This window comes from Brachyistius frenatus, unplaced genomic scaffold (genome assembly GCF_029030835.1).
Source record: "Brachyistius frenatus isolate BFR_SWC_R1_liver_20210118 unplaced genomic scaffold, ASM2903083v1 Contig_263, whole genome shotgun sequence".
NCBI classification, from domain to species: Eukaryota; Metazoa; Chordata; class Actinopteri; family Embiotocidae; genus Brachyistius; species Brachyistius frenatus.
Genome location: NW_027210862.1, coordinates 244,985 through 271,251, shown reverse-complemented (window position 1 = coordinate 271,251; position 26,267 = coordinate 244,985). Strand labels below are relative to the sequence as shown.

The following is a 26,267-nucleotide window of genomic DNA, read 5'->3' as shown; positions in this document are numbered from 1 at the left end:
GACAACCGCTTGATCACGTCACCTTCGCCGAATAGCGTCGACTGCGCCCGGCTAGTAACTGCGTTTCGACGTAGCATTTTTGGGCTCCGGCTATTTCCTGGAGCCCGACTGTTTTTTTTTTTTGTTGTTGTTGTTGTTTTCTTTTTTTTTTTCCAACGACCCAAAATTGACAGCCTATTTAGAGGTAAAATAATACAAAAAAAAAAAAAATGAATAAAAATGAACCCGTGTTCGTGGATAAACATATTTCCAAAGGATTTGGAGGTGTCGCTGCGGGATTTGTCTCCCAAGCACGTGTAACGGTAACTTTAGCCAGTTAGCTGTCCGTTACCGCTCGCCGAGTTACGTTTGAAGCGTCGTGACTGAACGCGGCGTTTTGCGGGTCGTTCCGGGTTTTTGTGTAATCCTTGTGGTTTTTAATGTATTGTACGTGACCGCCGCCGCCGCCAGCGTCGTCGGGGTCCGCAGCAGTTTGTGTGGATAACACAAAATACCGTTGTCCTTTCCCAAAGGTCCCCCCAAACCCCGAGGACGTTCCGGATCCGTCTCTTCAGTTTCCGAGCCTGGCACCTGCACCGTTTGGACGCTTTAGGGTGTTTGACTGTGCTTCTTCGAGAGCCACAAAATCATTAGGAAACCCTGCTGCAATCAATACAACACCAGCAACAGCAATCGACCACCGTTCACTGCGGCTCTTGGACGATCAGCGTTGTGTTTATGTCTTTGTTTTGCGAAAACGGTAAGTTGGGGAGGAGAGGGGGGGCATTTAATGATGTGTTTCTTATCTTTGACGAGACGTGTCGTATTTGGGTTTGTTGTATGTCAAAGCTAGGACAGCGTTATTGAGCATTATGACATGTTTTCTGGTGTATCAAAATGGCGTCTCCCAGTCCCGTCACTCGTGTGCAGTGACTGTATGACGCACTCTGCACCAAGCAGCCAGCTAAGCTAGTAAGCTAGCCTGCTCCTGAAATAGTCTCGGTCCCTGAAACCACTCATCTCCGGGAAGAACCGTGTCCCCTGACAAATCGGATGTGAGTCATTTAGAGTCGAATCAGACTGACATGTCTGAGACAATAACCACGGGAGACTGTATAGTTGGTATTAAAGCCATCAGTAGGAGGGGGAATTGTTTGGCAGCAGCTAGGCCTCCTGCTTGTGACCTATTAAAAAGAGAAGGCCTTATATGACTAAAGCTAGAGGCCCTCATGTAAAACAAAGGGCTTTCACAAAGACATTTTTGTGTGTATATAGCCACAAAAGGTTTGGAAAGCATTCCGCTTTGTGGCTGGCTTTTATTTTTCCTCTGTGGAGTTATTGTTATGCTTGCTCGCTGTCGGATCACATGGATATTTGGTTTTGTAAGCAGTATTTTCTGAGTGTGTACTGGCACCCATTCGTGACCCACCTGGCATTGCAGGGCTGTCTTATCAGACCTGTTTAAGTCCCATCATTGGAACGAGAGACTCTGCAGTAACCCTCAGCTGTCTGTGAGTGTCTCTGGATCCACTGCTGCTTAGTGGTTTGGATCAGTGTCATAACTTGGTCTGCCGTTTTAAATAGTGGCTCAATAATCATCGCGCACCACAGGAATGTCTTCCATTATATTCCTGTTGATTGTTTACAGCAAAGGGTACACACTACTTTAATTACTAAATCAATTAGAATCAGGTTAGTGGTTAATTATTTGTATTGTTTCTTTTCTTTTTTTTTAATTGTTCAACCATCTAAAACCCAAAATGTGCAGATCAGCAGTTTACCATGGTTGCATACTGCATATTTATACATGGGGTACTAGGGGGGGCAATACACCCCTTTGCACTCAGTGCAGCCTTTAGTTACAATCCTCTCTATTCAGTCAGGCTGGCAAGAACACATGAACTGTTGGTTTTCTTTATTAATTATTAATGTTCGTCCCTCTCCTCTTTCAGAGCTGTTGCGCAGCCGTTGGAACCTGTGTGGTGGAAATCTAGCCTTCAAGCAAGGAGCTTGCGGCCACAGCGGCACAACGTTTTTCATGTCAGAGACCGAGCACGCTTGCAGTCGTTTATGTCATCCCCTCTTTTCCAGACAGAAGATCCCGAAAAATCCCCAACCAAGATCCTTTTATCTTACTGATAGTGCTAACATCCAGCCAAAATGTCTGTCAACGTCAACCGCAGCGTGTCAGACCAGTTCTATCGCTACAAGATGCCCCGTCTGATAGCCAAGGTAACTGCTCGCTGTCACCGTTTCTGAAATATTATGACAGACGTGAGAGCATCAGCTTCACCATGGCCACTGAAATCAATCTGAAGTTGCCAGAGAGGCCATTTAGTCATGAATTGATGTAGTTCTGCTGTAGGACTTGGATAATATTGTTTTTAATTTTGTTTGTTCTATCCAGGTTGAAGGCAAAGGGAATGGAATCAAGACGGTCATTGTCAACATGGTTGATGTTGCAAAGGCCCTGAACAGGCCTCCAACATGTGAGTAGCAACATGTGCCATGTTCTCTCCATTTGGCTGTTCTTAGACCAAGCCCAGTGGAAAAGTCCATTTTTAATCCAGAGATCAACCAAACCCCAGAATTTATTTAGAGATTTTCAGTCGCCTTTTTTACTTCTTTCATGCTCACATCCGCTGCTGTACATATAGATCTTTTGCCAGGATAATTTAAAGAAGAATGATGATTGTATAGGATGAAGTTTGAATGTTGGCCAATGTACAGTGCAACAAAAAGGCACAATATTTGCCATGTCATGACCGCTTCTGTTGACTCTGCTCTCCTCCGCAGACCCGACAAAGTTTTTTGGTTGTGAACTCGGTGCTCAGACCCAGTTTGATACCAAAAACGATCGTTACATCGTCAACGGATCCCATGAGGCGAACAAGTTGCAGGACATGCTTGATGGGTTCATCAGAAAATTTGTGCTGTGTACCGAGTGTGACAACCCTGAAACTGATCTGGTAAATATTTCACAGCGTGCTCAAAAGTATAGAGATATTACTCACTTTTTTTTTCTTTTTTTTGAGAGCAGTTTAATATAAGATTGTGTTTGTCTTTCTTACAGCATGTCAATCCCAAGAAACAAACCATTGGCACTTCCTGTAAGGCCTGTGGAAACCGCGGCATGCTTGACACCAGACACAAACTCTGCACGTTCATCCTAAAAAACCCGCCAGGTGAGATCTTCCTCTTTCCGCCTCTTTTAGAAACGCAAGAAGCGTTGGTGGCGACGCTCGCCCTCTGGGTTGAGCTTTTAAAAAAGTAGTCGCTCTCATGCAGCTGTAACCCCAAGACAGATTTCATAATAATGACTGTTCTGCTTTCCCAATAACAGAGACCAATGAAAGTGGATCTGCATCTGTAAAGAAAGAGAAAGAGAAGAAGAACCGCAAGAAGGACAAAGAGAACGGCTCTGGCAGTGGCGAAGCTGGAAACCAAGACAACTTTGATGCTCCTCAAGCTGTGGTGCGTTTGCTGTCAGACACCTTTTCAGCTCTTAGACACCAGAGACTAGTACAGAGCTTTTTTTGATGCAAAGTCCCTTTTTCACACTGTCCTAACTTTTCATATGGTTTCTCAGACACGGCTGAGTTCAAGGACCTAGTTTGTTGAGTGTCAATCTTTGTTTTAGCGATGAGTACACAAAGTCAGAATTCGCTGAGTGCTGCACAGGTCAGTGCCTTTTTTACTTTAGACTCTGTCACCGGGAGAAACTTTCAAAAAGTAGTTCACATCTCTGGCTTTAAATCTGGACTATTTTCTCCTTGAAGTTGAGACACAAAACCTATTTAATCTTCTTTTGGTTGCAGAGATTTTAGGTCTATATGGTGGCACCCTGTTTGCTCCGGTTTCAGGTTTCAAAAGGTGGAGAATGTTGGGTGTTACAGGAGGAACGAACCTTAAAAAAAACGAACTCTTTGTCTGACCTCTCTGTCTTCTGGTGCTCAGGACGGAGACGACGACGACGAGGACTGGGCAGAGGAGACTACAGAGGAGGCCCAGAGGCGGAGAATGGAGGAGATCAGTGACCACGCCAAGAACCTCACGCTCAGCGAAGACCTAGAGAAACCTCTGGAGGAGAGGGTCAACCTGTTCTACAACTTTGTGAAAGTGAGGCTCCCCTGGCTGTCCTTTCAGAATTAGGCTTTGTTCTCAACATCAGATTCTGTTAAATTAATCTCACAGTTCTCAAAGATATGATTGCAAGTGATTATTCCTCTCGTTAGTTAACCAGTAATCTCAGGATTTAAGGAAGTCTTTCAGTCTGAGCTGAAATGGAATGGGGTGTGTGTGTGGAAGGGGGGGGGTTAGTCATGAAAGGAACACTTGTCCTTATCCACACTAAATGTTTCCTCTTTCCATCTCCAGCAAAAGAAGGAGAGTGGAACCATCGATGGAGCTGATAAGGAGATCTTGGCGGAGGCAGAGCGTCTGGACGTGAAGGCCATGGGCCCCCTCATTCTCAGTGAACTGCTCTTCACCGTGAACATCCGTGACCAGATCAAGAAATACAAACGCCACTTCCTGCGGGTAAGCTGCCGTCAAATCTCCCACCGACAAATAATAGACACAAACGATGTAAATTCATCTGCAACCTGAAATTTTACACTTGAGCTCAGTTTAACACCGTTGTCCTCTTTAAGTGAGCGCTAAGTGTTTGTCTCATGGTTCTAATTTTCCCTCAGTTCTGCCACAACAACAAGAAGGCCCAGAAGTATCTGATGGGAGGCTTCGAGTGTGTCGTGAAGCTGCATCAGGTCCAGCTGCTGCCGCGCGTTCCCATCATCCTCAAAGACCTTTACGACGCCGACCTGCTGGAGGAGGACGTCATATTCGCCTGGGCAGAGAAGGTGGGTCTGGGGATGTGTAGGTATTCGTATATGGAATTACATTTAATGGTAAAATGCTGTCTGACATGTCATTTGGCACAGAAAAGTTAAAAAAGCAATGTATAATATGTTGTGTATTGATATTGTTTGGGCCAGAAAGTTTTGAAAAATACAATATGCTCTGTTAGCAGACATGAAAACATTTATTTCAAGTTGTTGACAGAAGTAGGGCTGCAAACCAAACATTAATATGTTTATATGGCAACGAGCCAATATATTCAATACTATTGGGTGTCAAAAACTGCCTTGTTATGCTGTACTAAATTTCAAAAGCTAAGGAGTGAATCTCATCAATGAGCCAATACAGCATTTCCCATACGCTTTATTTGGGTTGTTGAGCCTTTGTAAATATCATGATTTCAGCTGAGGTCAATTTTACATTACAATGCTTTATTTATTTTTTTACTCTTTTCAAACTAATATTTGGCCACATGTCTTGAGTTGTGTGTGCAACCAATAGTCTGCATGTGACGCCTTTAGGGGACATCGGTGAATTGAAGCTCGAAAAAACAACCTCTGCCCATTCCAATTTAATTTAATTTTTTTCTAAAAAAAAAAAAAAACGAGGGTTTTATAAAATGGTGAACAAAAAAAGATTGTTTAAGAACTTGTATTAAAGAAAAAAATGTTGCCCGATACTGAGCCCTCGACAGAAGGCATGAAAAGTGCAGCTAAAATACTTTAATAGCATCCGTGTGTGAGAGCTTTGTCTCCATCATTACGTTCCAGCGCCACTAAATTGGTTTGTCATTTTATTTAATCAGGGCTGTCTTGTTTTTTCTCCACCAGGTTTCTAAGAAGTACGTCTCCAAGGAACTTGCCAAAGAGATCCATGCCAAGGCCGCTCCTTTTGTCAAATGGCTGAAGGAGGCAGAGGAGGAGAGCGAGGGCAGTGAAGAAGAGGAGGAGGAAGAGGATGAGAACGTTGAGGTACATTTCATCTCGATCTCCATGATTGTATGAACAAAACAAATGCCTCTAGATGTAGTTTAGGAGGGCAGTTAATCCAGTTAACTCACAAAACATTCACTTTTAAGATTATTTCTTTTACATCACTTGTAATTACAATTTAAAATTTACAATACGGTTCTTGCTGAGTTTTAGTGTTTGATGTTAAAAGCTTGACATCTTAATGACACAGATCAGTGAACTCGTACAACAAAGATCAACTTTGAGACTATTTTTAATGGCAGCATTAAATATAATACTCAGCCTGCAGGTGCACCCTTAATGGTTTTCCTGTGAAATATTATTCTTCACCCGCTACTATAATTTTCGAGGATGGAGAAAAACATCAATACACTTGAGTATCGTGTTTATTTATTTATTTTTTTTTTTTTTTTTAATTGCCGCATGGATTCCTTAATCTATATTTATTATTTAGAGTCCGGGAGTGTGATTACATCCTGCAGCTCAGTTTCTAATATCACATCGTAGAAGCCTTTCACCCATCAGCTTTTTACCTGCTTTAGTGTTAGGGAAGAAGAAGAAAAAAAAAAAGTGCTATAAATTGTAAAATCGCAATACATATTTAATGGACACCGAAATATCATGACGATAAGCGGATCGTCGCAGCACTGGAGCTTTGCTGAAATGCTGCCGTGAGTAATTTTCTGAAGAGAGGAGGTGGAATATATTTTTACCCACATTCCTGTGAAACATTAATCCGTCTGAAAGAGGCTTTAGACTTTTTGTTTTGTTTTGTTTTTTTTTGTGGGGGATAAAAGCTTCTCTTTACCATAATGTCCTGTTGAAGTATTGTTTTTCCGCCATTACCAGAACTCAGAAGTGTATCTGCATTATGTAAAAAAGCTGCGCGAGATGAGCGTCGCAGCCTCGAGCCCGGATGACGTGAACTTGTAGGTGTTGAGCTGCTGTGTGTCCGTGTGTGTGTCCGTCCTCAGGTGGTGTACTCGCCCTCTGCCCGCGAGCTCAAAGTGGAGACTGTGAAACCGGACACGCCTGAGAAAGAAGAGGACGACATTGACATCGATGCGATCTGAGGGACTCGGCTGATGATGATGACGACGACGACGATGCTTTTCTTGTGTTTTGGCTTTGACTCACGATGCCGTGTACGACCTAAATGGCTGGCCTTTCCCTCCTTTACTACCTGCCCCCTCCCCCTCCTCACTACCCTTCACATACCCTCCTCTGCTTTGTGGCATGACTTAACATAGCGCTTTACTTGCTGCACATTAACTCTGTAATTTTGAGATGTATTCAGTTGATGAAATGAAGTCGCTTTGGGGATTTTAATCGTGGGTGTTTTGGGGGGGATCATTTTGACTGCACATTTTTTTGGTCCCTGTATTTTTCCAGTCAATAAAGAATGTTTTGCTATCCACCACACTCGAACGTTCACTCTGTGATGGTCACCGTTTTCCCTATTCCAGTCTGAGAAGTCTCATTAGAAATGATTAAAGGAACAGATTTTTATCGAAATGGAAAAGCTGTTTGTTTGTGTACTAGATGAAGAGTTGAAAATGATTTTGCAAGTCCAAAACTTCTCTCCTCAAATGTGACTATTTGTTGTTTGTGTTATGCCTTCACTGGCGACAGCTGAGGCTGGAGGCATCATGTATTTTTGAGTTGTCAGTCTGTCCCGTTATTATAAATAAAACATCTCGGGAAGGCCTATAGGGGAATTTCATGTCATCCAGCACCAATGTTCATTTGACTTCAAGGGGGATCAACTTAGATGTTGGTGGTCAAAGGTTAAGGTCACTGTGACCTCACAAATACATGTGGCTAAAAGTGTTGATTAAAAAAAGATGACAACAAAATAATTACTAATGTGGCTTGTAATACCGTCGTAAGGAGTTGTTTGGATCATAACTCTCAATGTAATTAAAGTGTGCCTGAAAAATCTGGACCGCTTTCTGCTCAGACACCATTTATAGAGTTTATAATTGTATCTAAATCATTTATTCTTTGCAGCTAAATTGCAAACTTAATAACTTTTGAATTGCCAAATTTGGAAAGCCTCCTCCAGACAAATGTAAAAGCATAAAAAGCTTATTTAGATGATGAATTATTGACTTTAAAAAATATATATATATTAACTTATAGTTGCAAACTAACTTTAGCAGCAGCTTACAGGAGGTCAAACAAACTATTGAAGACTGAGCTAAAAACAAAGAGGCATGTTGGACAATATTTCCCAACCTCAACATCCCGAACTTTTTTTCTTCTACCTTGTTATTGGATTAATGAGCTGTTAACCATTTTTAAAGCCAAGCAAATACTATCCAAAAATACACAAGTCACATTTAAAAATCTTTTTCTTTGTTCAAGTTTGATTTTAAGAATGAAAGATGGGTTATTGCCTTGTTTTCTGCCCGCCACCTTCATATTTGAATCTGTGAGGGCAGAAAGCAGCACAAATGTTTTCCTTTGAAGCCAACTAAATTCCCATTTCCTCCCTGAATGATGACAGTCCTCGCTGTACTTTCTGGTCCAATGGGACTGAGGTCAGCCGGTTTCCTCACTTCCTCCTCCTGTTCAGCTGGACACACTGATGCTGCCTTCAAGTGTTTTCAGACATTTCATTTTCCACAAATCTACTAAATAGATACCCAAAATCTACCCAGTTGGTAGCGAGTAGATTTGGAGTTGTGATAGCATATGAAATTATGTAATAACTATTTAAATGTCGATTTTTTTTTAAATTTATTTATTTATTTATTTTTTTGGTCAAAGAATCCTTTTCTGCAATGTTTCTAGAGTTGACAGTTGATTAATCACTTATTTGATTCTAATTACAGCTGCGACAAATACATAATTAGTCAATTGACAGAATAGAAATAAAAAAATATGATTACATTCTTCATTATCATCAAATAATTTGTTAAATATTTGATGATAATCCAAATCTGCAATGTGAAATATGCGGATATAATATGAGAAAAACTGCCTTTTTTCTGCTTTATTTCAATGTAGATTTAATATCTTTAGATTTTTGGTTGTGTAAAACAAAATATTTGTTGTCTTGTTGATAATGAATATACTTTATTGGATAGTTTGCTGGCCAAATTATTAGTTTGATAAATAAGTATGTTTTTGATTTATTAAGTAAAATATCAAGCAGACATTTTCCACACTGCAGAGAACTGTAGAATTGGTTGTTGTATTTATTGATGTACCTGATGTTTTTAATGGTACAGTATAATCGACTAATCGGGGGAAAAAAACAAAAACAATAAACACTCGGTTGCTCGATATCTGATGAAACACTCTAATGTCGGAGCCTGGGTGAGGTCCGTGAATGCAGCCTAATCCAGCCCAGCCGCTGAGTAGCCATTTTGGTCCCACCTAAAACAGACAGACCCGCTTCACTTTGGGCCGCCGGAGATGGAAGAAACCGAGCCGACGGCGAGTATTTCAGCCACCCAAACCTTCTGAATCCCTTCGAGAAATACCCACGGCATGGCTTGTTACTAAACAGAGTTGTTTTGTGGGGAAGAAAAAGCCTGCGGTGATTTTTGGAAGTGGAGACCGACAGCGCCTTTAACGTTAGTTTAGTTAGCTTCACGGACTCAAACCCGAACGGACAGACGGACACTGATTTTTTTTTTTTTTGAGCCCAGGCCAGAAACGGTGTGTACGCACCATGTAAATATTGAAAACAGGATTATTATGCTCTTTAGTGAGGCTTTTTTTTCCGGTCCCCAACAGTTCAGGTGCTCGGCTCTAACACGTCCGGTCTGGTTTGAAAATTGTCACGATCCATGCTGAGACTGCTTCCCCGGAGAGAGCTGCAAAGCAGAGCAATAATCTCATTTTTTCGGCTGCCGGACTGAATACGGTGAATTTTGGACGTCAGACGGTGACTGGTAAAAGAAGGACGAATAAAAGATGTCAACAAAAACTCCTCTACCCACGGTCAACGAGAAGGTGACGGAAAGTGTAAGTATTAAGGGTTGTTTATGGTCTTATTTTTGTTAAATTCGTTGCTGTAAAATTTCATTGGATTACGTCTAGAAGAAGACGAATTTATTCCTGTTTAGTAGCATCTATTATACTGGATAATGGCTAATTGTTTCACACTTTATTAGTGAATCGTAGTCAAAGCAGATCATCTCAAAACGTCAAACACGCCCTGTCATTTTACCATTGTTAATGTTGGGATTTATTTACAAATAAATTTACAGTTTTGTTGGCAAGAGCTAAGTTTTGATTTGATTGTCAGTAATTAGGATGTACTCTGGATATTTAGGCCCAACCAAGAACAAAACTACAGTACTTTGCCTTCTGGTTCTGGCAGGCAACAGTAGTTTCTGCTCCGGCTGCCTATTGGCTCTCCCAGCTGTCACTCAAAGGCTTTAACCGTTCAGCTTCCATATATGGGTCCCGCCCCCTCGTGACCAACAGATTCTCCCGTGTGAAAGAACGTTGTCAAGGTAGTTTACAGTGAGGGCTTCCGGTCAGGATTTTCAAAATTAAAGTAATATTAACGGTCATTACTCGTATTTTCATCAGTTAAACTCCAAAATGAGCAAGATGTCGTGGTGGAATTGATACATTTATCCAACCACACTTACCATCCTCCCTTTTAAAAAGAAAAAAAAAAATATAAAAATGTATTTATATTGATACATTTCCAAGAACTCCGGCAATAATTTTCATAATAAATTTATCTGTCAATGCTTTTTTTTTCAAAAATTAATTATTTTATGTATAGACTGTCAAAAAAACCTAAAGTAAATTCTGATCACAGTTTCAAAGAGCCCAAAATGCTGCCTTAAGATTTATCGTTTTCTCCAATCAACTGAGTTCAAAATCCAAATTCACAAAAACGGAGATTAAACTGCACCTATCATTCGTGCAAAGATTAACATCAGTTATACCTATCCAATATATAGATATAAAATCGGACAAAACCTTCTTTTGATAGATGATTTAAATTATTAATTGGTCATAAGTGTTAGTCATATTATCCACCAAGTATTGACTCCTGTGCAAAAAAATTCAATTTTAAGATACTAAAATGTACTTTTCCTAGATGTGTTATCGGTTATTTGTATAGCTGTTTCACAAATTCTTTTTTTGCTGCCATCTATATTTACCAAACTTTTGACGTGTGATTTTCACACTCCCATTTGTCTTGCTTTATCGTTGTCATACATTCCTTCTCTGCCTGTATCCCGCCTGTCTAACTACAAACACATAATGTCTACATGTGATATCATCAGAATTGCATGACTCATCAGGGCAGCAGCAGAAAGTCAGGTGGAGAGGCACTGCACAACCAGAACACTGAGCGGGATAAGATGTGGGGCAATTTTATTGATCCCACGTGGGAAATTAGGCCACCTTAGTAGCTATATAAAGATCCTGCAGGCACAGAAAGACACAAGGGCAAATATGAAAACAAAAGTCGTATTAAAAATGAGTGCTGCAATGATAAGTTGATTTAACATGGGCAACTAGTTTGGCAATTGTTCATTTAGGTCATTTTAATTGCTGATAATTTGGTTGAAATTAAACTAAATTGAATATGTTTAGATTTTGGCCAAACGAAACAAGACAAGACATTTGCTTTCTCCTTGTTCTCTACGGTGTTGTGATGGATATTTTGTAGTGTTTTTTTTTGTTTGTTTGTTTGTTTTTTTAATGACCTGGAATCAGTTCAAGATAATAAGCCACAGACTAACTGGTTGGACTCCTCGACACCAAGAAAGTAACTGGACTGAAAGCGTTTATTTTGAAAGGATAAGGTCTGGCTTCCGGTTTGGGCGTGCCGGTCTGTAGCCAGCTTGACTGGGATCAGCACGTTCCCCCCTCCTGCTGTCTGCCTATCTGTCTCTGTGTGGTTATCGGGGCTCTGAGTTGGGAAAATCTGGTGTTGTGGGAGTCTCTATGGGCATCATCAGCAGGGCAGTGTTTTCCTGCTGAAACATGACGGGCTCCCAGGCAGCCAGGAGACACCGCAGCCTTGTGAGTAACCACTGAAAAGGAAAGAATCAAATTAAACGGGTGGATTTTTAAAAACAATTCTTACAGGAAGTTTTTCAGCTGGAAAAATAGAAATAGTGGCAATAAATGTAGCTGTTTCCATGGGCTGTGATTTTAGAAAATTGTATAATGTTCCCACAGGCTTTCCTTTCATAGCTGGCTGTGGTATTAAACAGTGACCTTATCCTAGTTGATGATATTTTTATCTTCACTGCTATCACTGTAGAAGTCCTAAAATACTTCTGTAGTGACTTAAAGTGTGTCTGTGCTACTTGGTCGAGAGTTAAAGTGACCTTATTGAAGTTTATGGCGCTTTAAAACTATTTATAAATATTCTTACTTGCGATTCTCTAATGTTCGGCAGTGTTAATTACGTTTATTGTGACCTTGTCCTACCTTGAAAGTGTAATATCTGCGTATCTTATAGAAGTAATTACGCCACAACTGCAGGTCTTTTATTTATTTTTTTGTTAATTGAATTTCTGCTCTGTGGAGTGAAAACTTAAAAGTAGAGACAATGTTGTTTGCTTTTCGTGTTTGACCTCCATGTAAAATTCGAGGGTTGCATGAAAGTCCATGCCCTGCTTGTTAATTTCCCCCCTTCATCAGTGGGTCTTTCATTGTCTGTCGGATGAATGGGGTCAGTTGGGGAGGGAAGGGAAGGAGTAGAGCCGGGGCGGGGCAGAGGGCGCCGCCACCGTTAATGAGGCATCGGTTGGTCAGTCGATACAGAGGCTGCGCTGAGTATTTGTCAGATAATTATTTTTTTTTTTTTACTTTACTAGTTGTTGGGACACAGAGGGGTGCCTTTGGGCACAGACACCCCCCACCCCCCCCCCCCCCCAAAAAAAAAAAAAATTCAATCAGTGCATCAGTGGTGTTGTCAAAGGTGTGTGCCATAAAATCCCAACACCACTGAGCGGTTCATCTTTGATTGCACTATAAAGATACAATGCAGATTTTATTGGGTTTCTGCATGTTTGCTGCAGTCCTGAAGTGTCCTGAGCAGTCCCTGTTCTCCATTTCACATCAAATTAGGTTCTTTTTTTTCTTCTTTTTTTTTCTAGTTTGAAACACCACAGGACAGACGGCTACTGTGATTGTGTCAGACTAAATGTGCTCGTAGAGTTGTTATGCAGTTTTTATGATGATGGATAACCAGCAAACAGGATTTTCCACAAGTAATGAGAGCAGTATATGACTGCTGTTTAACTTTCAGAAATCTTTGTCTGACCCATTTGTTAGTTTGTTGTGCTCTGCTCTACATCCTGCTTCCAGAAAGACATCATTCCCATCGCTGATTTTTTATTTATTTTGCAAGTTTGTATGTCGAAAACCTTTTCAAGCATCGAGGCAACTCAAAACGGGGCAAGAAAATGAGGAAGACATCAGGCAAAAATCTAAAGAAACAAACTGTCGACAACACCAGTACAGATTCCTGCCCTTCAACATGGTCACATTTTTTCAGTTACATTGTCAGTGACGTGCAGAGGAATGTGACCTTCATTAAAAAGTGCAGGCAAGTCTTTCCAGAGCTTTCTGGGAAGGAAAAATAGAAACAACTTTTAATCTACGATCAGCTGAGTGTGCAGCCACAAGTTTTAATTCATCCGTTTGGCTTTATACAGGATTTCAGATCAAACGAATGTTAACTTGACGTTTTAACTTTGAGCTGACATATTTCGTCAGAGACTTATTTGACACGTTGTACGTGTTTAACACTTTTCTATTTTCACAGCCTCTACAAACCTCTCTTACTCTGCTTTCCATACTCACTTCTGTGGTTCAGCCGGTAGTTCGGTCGAAAATGGTGTCATGTGACTGTTGGTCTCAGCCGAGTCATTAAAGGCTTCCCAGTTGCGCTTTATTATTTTTTTTAACAAAGTCTGGATCGTGCAAACACTTAATTTTTTGTGTAGATGAATCCGTTTTTTTTTGGTTTTTTTTGTGAAATGTGTAGAATAAATCGATTTTAAGCTTGGATTTGGTTGTTTTTCCTGACGGTGACGTGTGCACATGATTACTTAAAGGACTATCAGAAATGTGAAACTCCAACAATCATTTATATTTTTTACAGTTTCTGGCTGATAAATGGCGTCATTTTTAAAACCCGCTGGTGGGTTTTGGGGGATCTGAGGGTTAATCATCAAATCTCTTGTAGATACCAGAATTATCAGTGACATGTAATTGAAAATTAGAAAGGGGGTCAAACATTGCCTTCAGTTAATGTAATATCTTCCTCCTTGGTTTTGAGGCTCTCATGTTTTGCGGTTGAAACGGGGAAAGTGCCTGGAAAGCACAGATTTCAGCAGCCGGTGGAAGAAAAGCTTACTTTCTTTGTCTGGATGCAGAACTAAAAATATCAGTAGTGTTTTTTTTCCTGCAGAGCCTAAGTGGATGTGCCACATGAGTCACCACTGATGCCCGCAGACGGTGAGAGCGATTGGACAACCTGCACTCGTCTTTTAACGTAACGTGTCCTTCCCACAGCACACGTCTCACAGTAACGGGCGTCAGGAGATCAGCACGCGCTCGGCCCGGACCGGCGTGCGATCCCGCAGCTCCGATGAGCAGCCCCACGTCGGCAACTACCGGCTGCTCAAAACCATCGGCAAGGGCAACTTCGCCAAGGTCAAACTGGCCCGACACATGCTCACCGGCAGAGAGGTGAGACGCACGGTGACACTGAAACACCCGAATCCGGTTCACGTTTGTTTCCCATCGTGGTTGCGTGCTGGTAGACACGTGACCGAAGCCCAAACAACAGCCCCGGAAATGTGTTCGAGAACGTCTCTGGTTCTGAATTAATAGAAACAAAGTAGGTAAAAAAAGAGTTTTTTTATTAACTACTTTAAGATGGAAATCTTTAAAATTCCACCCTTTTTAAATTCAATATGAAACAGAACAAGGTCGGCACACACTCACTAAAACACAAACTATCGTTGTTTGCTGAAGTTTCAGATGACAGGAATGTGCCTTTCTCTGTAGTGAATACAAATGAAGTCCCCTTGAATAATGAAATGAAAATATAATAAGATTATTTTAATGATATTACATGTTGCAAGTTGAAAACATACTTAATCTTGTCCCTAAAACATGTTTTGTGTGCCTTGATGATGCATGACAATAATATTCTGCTTTTCAATTTCATGCTTAAAGGTTTACGAGATTTTTACGATTCAATCTACATCTTCATTAAGCTTTTCTTATTATTAAAAGACAAAACCCCACTGCAGGCGTTTCAGCTAGTTTGTGTTTCCCATGTCAACATTAAAACAACCAACCATCCTCACCTTTTTCATGCCGTTAAGATTTCTTTATTCGGTGCAGCACCTCCAAAAAAGTTGTCTTGGATGTGCTTCAGCTCTTCGTCTAAACGAACAAGCCGGCCTCTTAAGACCAGCGACGAAGAGACGGTTCACCGTTTCAGTCTACGTAGTGGCTTCTCTGACCTTTTGGACTTCTAGCTCATCGCAAAATGAATTCATGGAGAACATTTTGAGTTTTCGCTTCGCCACGTAACAAACCTGAAGTCAAGCAGCTTTTAAATTTCCAGAGTATGAAGTGGGAAAAGCTTTGTTGTTGTTGTGTTTCTTCTTTTTCCTCTTCACGACCTCTCTGACCCAAATGTGCCTGCAGCACGGAGTCTCACAGACCATCACACTGTTGAATGCTGCCATTGAATGCCAGATGAGATTTGTAATCTTGTTTACCTGTTCTTTGATTAGATCGTCTCTGATTTTAAATCAATACTTCTTTCTTTTTTTTTTACCATTTTGTTGTGCCTGGACAATTTTAACTCTCTAAAAGCTTCTTTTGTTGAATTTATTTGTAGAAAAATATGTTTGCGTTTCTCATAGTAAGATATCGAGGAAAGTATTATTTTAGTATCTGCAGCAAAACTGGGTTATACCTGGAAAATTTCAAACAAAGCGCCGGTCCTCCCGGCCGTATACTCTGACAGCGCTCTGAATCTAGTTGGCACTAATGGATGTTTTCAGGGCAAGTCGTTGCTGCTGAGAATTTGATTTGTTCATAATTGATGAACAGAAAGAGCGAGCTTCTTCCTCACACAGCCTGCGACATTTAGGGAAACTCTGCTGCTCTTTTCCCCTCCAGATTCCGTTGTTAATTATTCGGCAGTTGCATTTTCCCATATTTTTCTGTCAAAGAGGACGTTGAAACTGTCTCATTGCTCTTTCAGATTGTCTCTAAAGTCATCAAATGGTGGTTTATCTAATGTGTTCCCATTTGAAAAACACATTCAGTGCCACTTTTCTTTCCTCAGCTGTTGTCTTTTTTTCTTTTTTTTCTTTCGGTGCCATATTTCACTTCCTCTTCTTCACACCTCTCCTCGGCCGTTATGTCCCATTTACCGCAGTTTCAATTCTGTTTTTTTTCTCTCCACAGGTGGCAATTAAGATAATAGACAAGACGCAGTTGAACCCAAACAGCCTTCAGAAGGTAATTTGCCCTCCTCTTCTCTCCCTCTCCTGTTATATGCTCTCACTGTGGCAGAATTCATTTACTAATTCATGAAGCACAACAGATTGAGTATTAATTGTGTAAATGGGAAGCAGGGCATGCTGGGACAGAGCTTGTTTTCTCCACATTGGATCAGTATGAGGCTTTTTGCAGTGGAGACGATGCAGCTTAATGCTGACTGTTCCACTTTGATTTTGCATGAAGACTTTTTAACCTGAGGTGATTGTATCTATGTTGGCGGCGGGTTTAAGTAAAAGTAGTTTAAGTTTTTCAAAAGCTTTTCTAAGATTTAGATTTGTCCCAATTGAATGCCTCTTTGCTGAAAACAGTTTTTTTTTATTTATTTTTTTTATTTTTTTTTAAAGATGTTAGCCTCCCGAAAGAAACTAAATGTCATTTTCTTGACAGTTTTGTTTTCTTCGTTAAATCAACCAAATCAGGAAGCGGGTTTTCTTTTAAAATGCAAATTTCTTTCGTTTGAGATTGAATGCTCCTTTTGCCGGTCTGTGAATAGCAGTTTCACGTTACACTTTGAAGTCAGTGAGTTCATATTGAGCTGCTCATAACCCTGTTTCACTTCTTCCTTTTTCTTTTTTTTTTTTTTTTTTTTTGTGTGTGTGTACACTCATTAGCAAGGGAGATGTGTGTGCTTGGTTGTTTTGATCTGTGACGCTGTGCGTTTTGGCTCCGTCTCTTGGCCTGGAAGTGGTTTCGGGGAAGTCAGTGATATCGACTCGGCTGCTACAGCTCCGGAGGCTTTTAAAAAAAAAAAAAAAAAAAAAAAAAAAAAAGTTGATCAGACAAATAAGAGGGGACGAATCAGAGCTGATGACAGCGATGATGTCGGATGTTGATGCTCAGCTAGCCCCCGCTGCCCAGCTCCTCTCTCTCTCCCTCGTCCCTCTCAGCGGTCGGCCAGTGGTTTTCCATCAGTTTTTCCAAAGCTCCATTGATTCTGGCCTTTGTATCTCTGAGGCCCGGGCCCTTTGGCGTTGGCTGTGACACTACGGTGACAGAAAAACACTGAGTCATGACAGCGTTGTTCACAGAAACACAAAGCGTGAGGATTTTGTTGGCAATCCTTGTTTTTATTAGGTTACTGCTTTGTCACAATCAAGAAAAAAGAAAAAAACTCTCCTTTTAGGTGTTTGTCAGGTTATTTTTTTCCTGCTGTGCCACGAGAGATTTAGAGTTCCTTTAATGTTTATTTTAAGGAACTGGAAAGTGCTGTAAAAAAAAAATAAAGAAAAGAAACCACATTTAAATACTTTTAGTACTTTGTCATGATTGACGTTAAATGTTCCCATTCCTGTCACACGTTTCTATTTATAGACTAACTCGTGTGTTGTTGTTTTTTTTTTCTTTTTCTTTTTTGGTTGATGCGTTTAGAGATTCAGAGTTGAAGGAAATCCTGACATGGATTAGACGAGCGGCTCAATTATGAAGCCAGACCCTAATCCTGCAGGGCTCATATCTGCCTGGGTTACTTGTGTTAAAGGAGTAATTCAAGTTTCTGGGAAATTCACTTAACCAAAGGTTAGATGAGAAAATCCTGACGAGCTCAGCATGAAGACTGAGGACGAGGGAAACTGCTAAAGATTTAAAAACCTCAAAAGGGAGCCGATGGGTTTGGAACCGAGAGCCACAGACAGCCTTGAGGATGGTGGATTATTCTGAAAACCTGAACACTGTTGGTTTTGGTCTATTTATGTGATTGTTGACCATGAGAAAAAAACAAACAAGAAAACCTCATTTACGACATTTACACATCTGACTAAATGTACTTGGGTAACTCCACATTTGCGTATCGCGGTTTGTGTTCAGGTTCTGATGGCTTTTAAAGGACCGAATCTTGTGTGTTCTTCTCTACTTGCTGCTTACCTTTTGAGCTGCTGCGGCTGAAACGGCATCAGAGCCAGCACCGCTGTGTCCTGACCTCTTATGTAACAGGAAGAATTGGCGAGAGGCTGATAGCGGGGGATATCGTCTCTGAAGCCTGAATGTTTATTTTCGGCCTCTGTTCTTAATAGTTTGGCGGAGCCGCGTCGACGTTCACATCTGTCATTGGGCTCCTGGCAAACATGCTTCCGGCTCGCGTTCTCTTCGTTTCTCTCTCTCGTCCCGATTCAACCTGCTGAGACGGTCTCGTGGTCGTGCCGGTCAAAGGTCGTGGAGGGAGTGCGACACGTTGGAAGTCTTGATTAAATGTCAACACAGGCGGCCAAAATCTGGACGACCTCCACTCCCAGTGCTGAGGTGTTTTTTCACGAAGTGGTTGTAGAGCTTGTTATTAACGCCCTAAACATTATTTATAACAACTTTTCTCGACCTGCAGGAGCGAACTGTGCAGTTTATCATCAAAATCTTTTAAAAAGTATGTTTGCCTACAGCATATCTTCATTTCTTTTATTAAATAACTGTGAAAGAATGGGATTAATATCTACTGTGCAACTAACAATTATTTTTTGAATTGATAAATCATCAGAAAATTGGTAAATTAACTTTCTTTGCCCAACAAATAGTCAAAAAAACAAAGTAAAGCATAAATGTAGTCTTAAAAAAGCTGCCACTAGCTTGTTGGATAAGATGAAGAATTTTCTGCTGTATATTGCTTATTTAACAAAACCTTAAACCTACTGTATTGTTTTAGGTTTTCAAGCCGCTAAAATTGTCAAAGTAAAAATGTCAGAAAGCCATTTCTTTATAGACTTTTTAATAGAGTCACATATAAAACCTGCAATAACCTCTGAGCTTTCCTGGGAACAAATAACTGCCCTCAGAAGCTCGAGTTCACCACAATGTACCAAAGGAAAACTGCTGTCCGAATAGATTCTCACGTTCATGCGGGATCCGTCGCTGCAAAAAGTGTATAGACATCCGCCGTTCTTAGCTGATGTTGCAGGGGCTGTAATCTGATTAGTTGTGACTCATAAAGTCTCTAACTTGGTGGGATGAAAGTTTACCCACAAAAAAAAAAAACACAGCAAGTGATCTAATGTTGAGCCCACGGGGTTTCGTTTACAAGCCGCACATCACTTGTATTTGGCAGTGTTAACCCAAAGTTTTCCCACTATGATCGGGACTTGCGAAAGTCGACCGTAGGCGTTGATTTCACCCTTCAAACTGTGTGTCATTTGGCGATCGATCACAAGACGGATTGCGTAATCGCGACAGCTGTGCATGTTTACGGCGGCATGACCGGATCACCAGCAGGTTCGACCTAATGCTTGTATTATGCGGTGACTCACCGCCGTCTCTCGCGTGTTTTTCCACTAATTCTGTTTACTGCATAACATACCTGACAAAGTATTCCCATATTCTTGTTGGCGTGTTGTTTCCCAACCCGCCCAGGTGTCTGAAGGCTCGTGATCTGCTATGTAGGACAGTACAGACTGCGCCAAAAACTGTACAAAGTCGCACGGTTAGGAAAAATAAATTGGTACATGTCTGCCGCTGACAAATGAGAGAAGAGATATGCGCCGAGTCGCTGCTTCTCGCCAGCAACCAGGAAAGATAAAGTTCCTCTCCGAGCTGCAGCGACGAGGTTTCCGCTGTCACGCAGGAAACCAGCTCAGATTTATTCCTCTGTACTTTCTGAGAGCTCAGGAGAGTATTTTCAGTATAATGATGGGCAGAGCGCGATCACAGGCAGCGAGTAATGACAGTGAGGAGACCTCAAGCTCACTCCAGGGCTCCTCTCCTCCTCCTCCTCCTCTTCCTCCTCCTCCTCGTCAGCAGCCAGACTCGCTCTGGCTCAGTTTGTTAGCACGGTTTCCAAAGCAGTCGACTCCCGAATGCCTCGCTGACTGGAGTTCGTAATTAACCCCTCAGCTGTCTCTGAACCAGGAATGGAACGAGATGTCGTGTCTGTGTACCTCCCACAGCTGGAGTTCACTACACGATCTGGGTGTTTAAATTACTGTTTTGAAGTCATAAACATTTTTTTTTTTTTTTGCCATCTTAAAAAGCTTCAAACTGATGCAGCTACTTCATTTTTTTTTTCATTTTTTTTTTTTTCATTTTTAACAAATTACTGACATAAAACACCTGCATCACAGTCAGCTCAGAGGATGTAACACGAGAAAAAACAGACTTGGTTGCCGGGGCATCGGGGTCAGTATGACACATGAAAGCCAACAAACACCATTGTCGCGTGTGTGTGTGTGTGTGTGTGTGTGTGTGTGTGTGTGTGTGTGTGTGTGTGTGTGTGTGTGTGTGTGTGTGTGTTCGTGTGTTCAGGCAGCTCGGCGTACAGAACCGTTCTGGATCTGACACCAGCAGGCGAGGGTTCGGTACCAGAACCCTTTCATCACAATCAGACCCGGTGGATCTGCGGGTTCCAAACTGTCAGTGAACGTTTGTTGTCTGTTGCTCAGACTCTCCTCGCTTTACTGAAGTTGTTTATTTCCCTCCCTGCTGAGATAAATTAGACCGAACGAGCAACCATTTTCTATCTTAACCAGATGTCCAAGATGCTGCTGACATTTTTTTTTTCTTTTTCCCCTGATCAGTTGATCAACAGAAAAAAAAAAACAGAATTTGGCAGTTTTAATAATTCATTTATACTTTGAGTAACTGAACATGTTCAGCAAGAGTATTTGATACTTTGGATGTTTTGACCTAAATTTGAGCTCGGCTAAGTGTGCTATTGATTATTCAAATAATTAATACATTTATTGATCTTCATATAGCGTATATTATTCCCAAAAAGCAGCTGGGTATCAGCAGGATAAATGAGCAAAAAGCCCCAAATAAACAAGGTTTTATTGTGTTGGCATCGTCTGTCAGCTGTGATCTGTCAGTTTTGTCTATGAGGTCCCTATTTTGGGCATTTTATGCATTATAATTTTTTTGACTTGCAGTAAAATAATCCTCTAAATACATGAATTGATGAAGACAATACAGAACAGTTGGGTAGCCGATGGATGGATGTGGTAAATGCAGGCATTTCCGAGTCTTTGTGTTTCCATACTTCACGGTCCTACGAGTTGTTCGTCAGTCGGCTAACCTGCACACTGCGCCTACTCCCACCCCATGAAAGATTGATAACTTTTTTTTTTTTCTTTTTTTTTTATGGAGGGAGGAAGAGAACGAGGTGTAGTTAACAGCGTATCAATAATAAATGTCGCCCAGCGCAGTTTGCCTCTCGCGGCGGAGCGCTAAAAAGCATTTCTGTCCGTTAGAGATCTGCTGGTCTGGTCCCTCTGAATGCTGACGGGAGAAGTGAGCGTGTGTCAACCAAGTGTCTTCTTATTAGCGTGAAGTGAGGCGATGCGGCGCCGCATGTTTAACTGAACGAGCATCTGGTTCGAACCGCGGCGGTGTCGCTGGGATTCCTGTTGTCGTGACTAAATGGTCACATTTCCTTGACTAAATGTGTTGATGTTGGCGAGCGCAGGGACTCTGCGTTTGGGTTTGTGAACCCAACATCTCCCGTTATGAACCGTCTAAGAATAGAAGTGAGCTAAGAATAAGGACAGCTGTGTTGATGGGGGAACTTCGCTGCGCGTTCTCTCCTCAGGATATGCGAGCGGGACCGGAAAGATCTGACATCCAGGGAACCTTAAGGGTTTTAAATTTGACTTTAAAGGTCTTGAGGTTTTATTTGTGATTCATGAGAGGTCTGACATTTTGAGATGATGCCTTGACCTGAGAGAGACGTGGTTCCATGTTGATTTAACTTTTTCTTTTTTCTTTTTTATTCATATCCGGCATCGTAATTTAACCAAACCGTTCCCCAAAATGACCCAAATTAGTTTTGGTAGGGTTTTTATTAAGACGTGTGAATTGCTGAATTATTGATGCATGTTATGAATAGCAATTTAAATGTCTTAAAATGCTTTAAAACTGTTTTCCAAGAGTTGCCTTCATAAAGCAGCCGATGTAGCATTCTATACGCTGCATGTATGAGCTGAAAAATGCTGTAAATCCTGCTTTGTAAGTAACTGACGTGTCAAAGCGCCGCGCATACTCACCTTGTATGGATTCCAGAGATCACAGACGATCACATGATGCAGCTCGTCGGGCCTCGAGTTGTGTGTTTGGATCAGTCGGCTTCCGATGAAGAACTACTGACTGCTCGCTCAGCTACGCGTTTTAGGTGTGACGACAGCGAGAAGCAACAATAATCTGATTGGTTCAAATTAGCCAGTGACACACAGACGGTCCATCCAGTCACCCGTCGAGTATTTTTTTTTGAAAGAGATGGTTCTTTTCCAAACAGTTTTCAGGGACAATTGTTCTGCGTAAGAAACCAGCTGTTGTGTGCCGCTGAATTAATTTAACTTGAAATAAGAATTTTCTTTTTCTTTTTTCTTTTTTTATTACTGATGTGGTTATTCAAGTCTTTCGGCTTATTTATGTGCTTTCCTGAAGTCCTTATTTGTTTGATGTGAGAAAACTTTTCCTATCAGCTGAAATGTCAAAGTTCAAACTTTTGAAATCTGCAGAGTGAATTATAAACGCCACGTTTCTCTCTTTATATTTTCAGCTCTTCAGAGAAGTTAGAATAATGAAGATCTTGAATCATCCCAATATAGGTAAGTGGATCTCGCACAAAGTATTTCATCTGTTCACATGAATATTAAGAGTTTAATAGTTCAGGATCTGAGATAAATGTGAATTTCCACACGTCGGAATTGACGCGTTTGAAAATATTGGGCTAAAAGTGACGACTAGTACCGTTGACATGCCGAGCTCAACGTTAGAAAAATGATCGTTGAAGAAGAGAGGGAGCCCGCTGCTTAGAGCAGCAGCAAAGTTTGGCATCACCCAGTTGTCTGCAAGAGGAAATACCAACAAACACCAAACCGCTGCAGCAACAAGAAGCCAATATTACAAAAACCTCAGCTGTTGAAAGCTTGAACGTGAACTTGGTAGCAGAAAAGGCAGATTGCTGGTTTTGAGCTACTTATACTAATCATGATAATGATACTTTAAAAAGGCAGTTAACAAAACAGGAAAAGTACACGGGAAAAAAAAGACTGGAAATCTAAACTTTTTTTGAAACTTTCAAAATAAAATGTTTTTTTTTGTTGACAACTAATTGATTATCAATGTGGTGGCTGATTATTTTTCCCCTTCGACATATTAAATTGGCTATTCGTCTGAGCGCCACCGTCCGTCAGCATTAACATGCACTTACGAAGTTGATATATATCTATCTATGTGTATATATGTGGGTTTTTTTCTCCCCCTTTTACTTACAGAAGCAAACATGCACACATGTAAATGCCATAAAACACACATCAGACAAGCCCGCCGTTGTGCGTTCAGTTACAGAGACGGGATTCCCCGCTAATTATTTTTCATTTCCTTTCCCCACACTCCATGATTTTCTCTCCAGAAATGTGGTTATAATTACCAGGGTGATAGTGGGTGCTCACCGGCGCTTTTGTCTTCATCCCACCTTGTCTATATTTAGCAGTGCGGCTCTCGGCTGCTCATCACAGTCTTTCATATCAGCAAGCTGAACACGCTGCAGGAAAAAAAAACACAGCTTTAGGACTGTATGTTAAATATTGAGCTCGACTGTACTGAGTTTACATGGTCACCACACACACACACACACACACACGTACGTACGTAACTCCGGGCGTCTGTTTGGAAACAATTTTTCATGTTCATGTCCGTGAATTCATTAATGCCTCTGTCTGAATCGCCACCATCTTTCCACATAATTGAATTTATAATTTCCTCTCTCGCCGTCTGTGTCTCCGCCTCCTCCAGTCAAGCTTTTTGAAGTGATTGAGACGGACAGGACGCTCTACCTGGTGATGGAGTACGCCAGCGGAGGTGAGACGCCGATAACATAATTCACGTTTTGTTGCCGTTATTAAAAACAAAGTGTTGTCCGACTTGTCTTAATATGACTTGCAGCAGAGAAACTTCCTTGTTTTGGTACACCTTGTGAAAAATCGCTGTCGGGGCTATTTATGTCGCACTTCTGGAACGGAAATCTGTCTCAAGTCTATCAGCTGCAGCATGCGAGCAGGATTCGGCTGAAAGCTGTTCACACTGTGATTTTTTATTTTTTTTTTATTTTTTTTATAAATCTTGTACAACCTGTTAACTCGCACTTCACATCTCATTCGTCAGTCCTGCGGTCAGAACTCGTTACTTCTCCGCTCGCACTGTTCGGGTCGATCGTTTGTTCAGCCCACTCTGAAAGTAAGCTCCGAGTCCACTGACGGATCAATAAGGTTATTCAAACAAGATGGCCGTGTCCTCAGTATTGAGAGAGGAAGCCAGCGGCACTCTGTGCAGTTGTAAAGCTGAAACTGCATTTATTTCATACTTGAGAGTTCAGAGTCTCTTTTCATTGATGGTGTTGAGGCTCTCTGTCCAATTTATTGGACTTTAGATGCTTTTAAATGTAAAAAAAAAAAATCAAAATAAGATATAAGATTTAATGCATTTAATTAGTTTTCTCATCTTTGCCAAAATCAGACAATTTATAACTCTTAAACCAAAGAACATATCGACTCTTACTTTTTGTGTACTGTTAGCAGTACCTCAGCCGCTTTGCAGTTGACTAAAAATGCATTTTAAGCTTTAGTACAAGTACATCTGAATTTCCTCGACTCACCGGGAGCCCGCTGCGCTCACCCCGAAGTGGAAACGTGACGCAATTGATTATGTTCACATTTTTAAAATAAAACTTTCAAACAAAAAGATGTGGAGGAAAAACACTTGCAACAACAGCTGCTGCACACCAGATGCATAGTCGGTAGAAAGTGGGCCTCTCCCAAGGTCCCAAGTATAATTTATTAACCAAATGTGATAAATGTGCATGTTAATAATTTATATATCTTGGGGAGCAGCAGCATATAATCTGCAGACTCTACTTGTACCTGAAAGGAAAAATGTTCAAGAATACTGTTACGTACTTGGCAGAGCATAAATGTTGGTATTAAAACCATCTTCACTCAGCTGCCATCAGCTCTGAGGTTTCTGCACGTCTCAAAGTGAAAACCAAAAGTTTCTGTGATGTTGAACATCAGCACGTTTATTAATTTAATGTGTTCGGCGTCGCTCGGATGTGAACGCACTTCCTCCACTTAGTTAAATGATGAGCGTAGTTCCTCCTCTTATATAGACCTGCACATCATGCTGCATACTTTATGTCCTCACTAATTCATTGAGGGACTTTATGCTACAGCAAATGAGGGAGAGTAATGAGGAGAGCTCATCAACTGCAGTGTGGAGGACTAATGTGCACACATCACTAACACGCTTCCCCTCCCAAAAAAAACCAACAACAACAACAGGATTCTTTATTTTTATCCAACTGCAGGAGCTCCAGCTTCTTTCCATCGATGAGTTTGCCTATTGAAGGTTTTCTAACGGGAAACTTTTTTTTTTTTCTTTTCTAATTTCTGCCGTGACGCGGCGTCACACGCATGGTGCTTGATGACCTTAAAGCCGCGTGCCATCGATTGCTCGGGTCCAAGCAGAGGCGACAAATTGCGAAGACCTGCTTGTTCGAGGAGTAAATCGCGTTAGCGCATTGATTTATTTCTTCTTCTTTTTTTTTTTCTTCTCTCTCTCTGAAGTCAGGCGGAGTCTCAAAGCGACGCGTCGCGGTGCAGCGCGGAACATTTCTCCTCCCGACCTCATCCAGCACCGCGTGGTTCGCTCCAGGAAATCAGACATTGCAATTGAATTAAATCGTATTTATATCGCTCCAAATCACAGCAATAAGTCATCTCGGGGCACTTAACGTACTAAAGTCTGTCCAACAGAACCCAACAATTTCACACGTTGCATCACTTTAGAGGAATATTGAACATATAAACTCACATGATTCTTTCAGGCCTTTTCAATAAAAATCTAAAGTAAGAACAAAACGGAAGAGTTTCAAATCCACCTCAGCTGTACTTTGTTTCAGAGCTAATTAGCAAATGTTGGTATGAAATAAATTGTAATTATACCCGATTACTTTGCGTC

General features: G+C 41.1%; 2 protein-coding genes across 20 annotated transcripts in view; both read left to right on the top strand.

The window, feature by feature from the left end:
- Positions 1-425: 425 nt before the first annotated feature.
- eif5 (eukaryotic translation initiation factor 5) lies at positions 426-7,750 on the top strand. Of its 2 annotated transcripts, none has more exons than XM_069721451.1 (11): positions 426-739; positions 2,071-2,211; positions 2,387-2,468; positions 2,776-2,948; positions 3,053-3,164; positions 3,323-3,453; positions 3,937-4,098; positions 4,357-4,518; positions 4,674-4,838; positions 5,667-5,807; positions 6,782-7,750. In XM_069721451.1, exons 2-11 carry the CDS (start codon positions 2,140-2,142, stop codon positions 6,878-6,880), a joined length of 1,299 nt encoding a protein of 432 aa, XP_069577552.1. In that variant the 5' UTR covers positions 426-739; positions 2,071-2,139; the 3' UTR covers positions 6,881-7,750. The 2 variants fall into 2 exon arrangements, with proteins under 2 accessions (XP_069577552.1, XP_069577551.1); XM_069721450.1 differs by having other exon boundaries at positions 1,932-2,211.
- Positions 7,751-9,176: 1,426 nt separating this feature from the next.
- The window catches only part of mark3a (MAP/microtubule affinity-regulating kinase 3a), a 45,297-nt gene continuing 28,206 nt past the window's right edge, over positions 9,177-26,267 (top strand). For 15 of the 18 annotated variants that reach the window (XR_011311978.1, XM_069721440.1, XM_069721438.1 and 12 more), the window contains exons 1-5: positions 9,177-9,785; positions 14,325-14,501; positions 16,245-16,298; positions 22,810-22,858; positions 24,048-24,113. Coding sequence is in view for 17 of the 18 variants with exons in the window: in XM_069721440.1 (XP_069577541.1) it covers positions 9,735-9,785; positions 14,325-14,501; positions 16,245-16,298; positions 22,810-22,858; positions 24,048-24,113 (397 nt within the window). In the remaining variant the exon portion in view is untranslated. Of the gene's footprint in view, positions 9,786-11,705; positions 11,817-14,324; positions 14,502-16,244; positions 16,299-22,809; positions 22,859-24,047; positions 24,114-26,267 lie in introns of those variants that run through there. The other 3 variants (XM_069721444.1, XM_069721432.1, XM_069721435.1) reach the window with 2 other exon arrangements.

What these genes read in the sequence shown, in the direction of transcription:
- eif5 (XM_069721451.1), top strand. Translation starts at nt 2,140, where the DNA reads ATGTCTGTCAACGTCAACCGCAGCGTGTCAGACCAGTTCTATCGCTAC. An exon ending in CATCCTAAAAAACCCGCCAG is followed by an intron (nt 3,165 to 3,322) that starts GTGAGATCTTCC and finishes TCCCAATAACAG; the next exon opens with AGACCAATGAAAGTGGATCT. An exon ending in AAGAGGATGAGAACGTTGAG is followed by an intron (nt 5,808 to 6,781) that starts GTACATTTCATC and finishes GTCCGTCCTCAG; the next exon opens with GTGGTGTACTCGCCCTCTGC.